The sequence below is a fragment of the Solanum stenotomum genome, chromosome 11 (assembly GCF_019186545.1).
Source record: "Solanum stenotomum isolate F172 chromosome 11, ASM1918654v1, whole genome shotgun sequence".
Lineage (NCBI taxonomy): Eukaryota > Viridiplantae > Streptophyta > Magnoliopsida > Solanales > Solanaceae > Solanum > Solanum stenotomum.
Window position 1 is genome coordinate 5,091,066 of NC_064292.1, and position 3,335 is coordinate 5,094,400.

A 3,335-nucleotide genomic window follows, 5' to 3' on the forward strand; every position below is an offset into this window, starting at 1 on the left:
CCCCCCTCCTCTCCCTTTTATTTTAACTCTTATCGAAAGAAAAAGAAAAACAAAGCATCTTTTTATTAAATGTTTAGCAATTATATTTGTACAACATTTAGACTTAGGATTTAAATGGTCCCTCATGTTTCTACCACGGTGTGCATCGATCGGTTCGATTTTATGTATTATCGGTTTGATTTATCCGTTTTTAAATATGCTAACCCAATAATAAACCAATAAGATATTTTTTTGGTTTTCAGCTTATTGATTTTTGGTCGTTATTGATTTGGTTTTCAATTTACCCAATAAGAAAATATCCGTAAAATATTATATGACTTCTCACTTCTCTAAATGCTTTGATATAGTGAAACTAGAAAGATAATGAGAAATTGCATCAATAAGAGAAAAGATAGTACGAAGGCTATAATTACACGTCACCGCCAAAACATAGTATGTAATTTCTGATGTTAATCAAATCACAGACCTTTACAAACTTGCAAAAGCTACAACCTACAATTACAAACTAAAACTAAAATCAAATAGTCCAACAAGACTAAAACTAAAACTAAAATCAAATAACTACAATTGCGAACTAGTAAACAGTAAAGACTCGTAATGCGGCCTAGTGTGAAGTGGGTGGAGTACTAATAATTTGATATAGTTACAGTGTCTAGTTATATATAAAATTATTAATATTTAATATTCTGGAAGGGTAAAATAGTAAATTTTTACCGTCTTATTGAGTTATCAGTTTACCCAATAACCCAATAACATTTTTTTTGTTCGATTTATTAATCGATTCGGTTTTTACACACTAACTGTATCAACATTATTCCACCTAACTTTTTTTCACAAAAATAAAGTATAGTACTTCAATATTTGACTAAAATTCAGCTACCTAGTATGTCGTACGTATCAATTTGAAATAGTCAACCTGTATATTCATCGTATAACAACGGTAAAATAAGTGTATAATCTATATACACTGAAATTTTCTTTTGAATATAGAAGTTCGTTCAAATAAAATTCACATCCAAAGTTACTAACAAAGTAGGAAACAATTAATTGTTAATTTAATAGTAATTAACAATTACACATAAATTGAGACGAAAGAAGAACACTAATTATTAGTTAGGAATTATATCCTAGTTCATTATTTTTAAGGAACTCCAATGTACATCTTATTACATGTAAGATGACATGTTTATTCAGTAAGTATATAATTTAAGTTATAAAGTTATTGAATTCTATCAATTCTATAACGATCGCTTGACCCTTACCTAGACCATGGACCAAGTGACAGTAACATTATCCAAATTTGTATCCAACCCTAAAGCTCTCCACACCGCAATGGAACCATCCACTATGTTATTTTTACATGGACTTTGAAAAGCATGTTCCGCATCACAACCCATAGTAGAATCACATTCATCCACCACTTTAGCTGTAACAGTCTTTCCATTATTAGCACGAATTAGTATCATTTTACCACACCTCGAACGTCCTGCAAACCATCCGGTGGACAATGCCACTATTCTTTCATTATTGTTATGATATTTCCCATCACATGATTTACCAATATCGAACTCGTTGAGGGTAAGTTGAGCGGGTGTTAAGGAGGTGACAGGTGGCGAACAACGGTATATTGGGTGTATACCGTTGCAATTGACTGTGCCAAACGGACGACATGTATTGGTTGTTGTTGGAGGAGGAGGAGGAGGAAAAGGGACAGAAGGAGGGTTATTTTTGCAAATTTTGGTTCCAACGTTAGGATCATCGTTACATTTTCCATTTATGCAAATTAATTGACCATCACAATCGTCCAAGGTTTTACAAGGGCCGTTACATTGAGAAATGGCGTTAGAAGTAGAGATGAAAATGGTGAAAATTAGTGAAAGAAAGGCTAAATGGGACATTGTGGCTATTTTTGTAATGATTGAAAAGGTTATATGTGTAAGAAAGTGTTGATGGGTGAAGGAAAGTTTCCAAATGGATGAATATATATAGGGAAAAAAGATATTGTGAGTCTTAATTTTCGGCTGGTAGAGTTGTGAACATGACAAATGGACGAATTGACCTGAATCTAAACACGTTATTAATTCGTTCAAACATTACTTATGTTGAAATGAACTAAATCAAGATAGATTAAACAATGTATTATTATAGTTCGACTCAAGTTTTACTTGTTTTTTTTTCCTTTCTAAAAAATAGTCGGATATGAAGTGGGCTGATCGAGCACCATGAGACTTCTGGTTCAAATTCCAACAAAGACAAAATATTAAGTAATTTCTTTTCATACTGCTCTAGTAATATATATATATATATATACATACTCATAATCCTTCCAAATTTTGTTTGAACTTAATTTGTCTACCCTATGCACAATTAGACTTTTTCTGGATATTCAAAGCAAAGACTTGCATGGATGCACGGCTTCTGACATTAGGGCTAATAGATGGACTAGCAAGTTGATTAATTAATTAACCTAAGTTGTGGTAGGATGATTTAGAGTCATCCTTAGTTAGAGGGGTTTAATTTAATTTTTTAGAAATGTTTTTTTATTGAAAGCGTAATTTTCATGCAACACACGCGAATTCAAGTTTTATCGAATCTCAATAAAAATATCAAACACCTAATGGAAAGAAAAAAGAGACTATTCACTAAAATGCATCCATAAAAAGCTAATGGCTATGAGCTAGTCATTATATTATACCATAAATACAAGGGAAAACTACACAAAATTGACTCAATTATGAAACTATTTATTCTTAATGAATCCATGATCCAAACTATTTACCCACTTATCCCACTTTCTCCTTTTTTATTTCGTGCATGCTGTCAACATCACTACTATGAATAAATTCTATGTGATAATCCGTCAATATATTGATACCATATCGGTATCATATAGGACTGAGCTTAATCCTTCGAATACTCCATCGGTATATTGATACCGTATTGGTATCATATAGGATTTGACTCTTTTTTTAAGATATAAATAAGAAACAATTAATAGAAAATTATCAAAGTCACACTCTTATTTATTTAACTTTAAATTAATAGAAAATATATTTTTTGTGGTACTCTGTCGGTATATTGATATCATTCTATATCATATAAGACTGAGCTTTATCCTCTGTGATATCCATCGGTATATTGATACCCTGTCGGTATCATATAGGATTGAACTCTTTTTTTAAGAAATAAATCAGAAACAATTCTTTCTGTGCAAATTTAAAAAAAAAAATCATATCTAAGTTATGACTCTTTTTAAACTGTTTTAGATTAAAATATTGAAGAATTGAAACATACCTCAATGATACCACGACAATATGTAGATATACCGCAATGGT

The 3,335-nt window shown here is 31.1% G+C and overlaps 1 protein-coding gene across 1 annotated transcript; it reads right to left on the minus strand.

Annotated features, from left to right (window-relative positions):
* Positions 1 to 1,262: 1,262 nt before the first annotated feature.
* Positions 1,263 to 1,901, minus strand: LOC125843727 (kiwellin-like). Its single transcript, XM_049522914.1, has one exon. It carries the CDS (start codon positions 1,896 to 1,898, stop codon positions 1,263 to 1,265), a length of 636 nt encoding a protein of 211 aa, XP_049378871.1. The 5' UTR covers positions 1,899 to 1,901.
* Between the last annotated feature and the right edge of the window lie 1,434 nt (positions 1,902 to 3,335).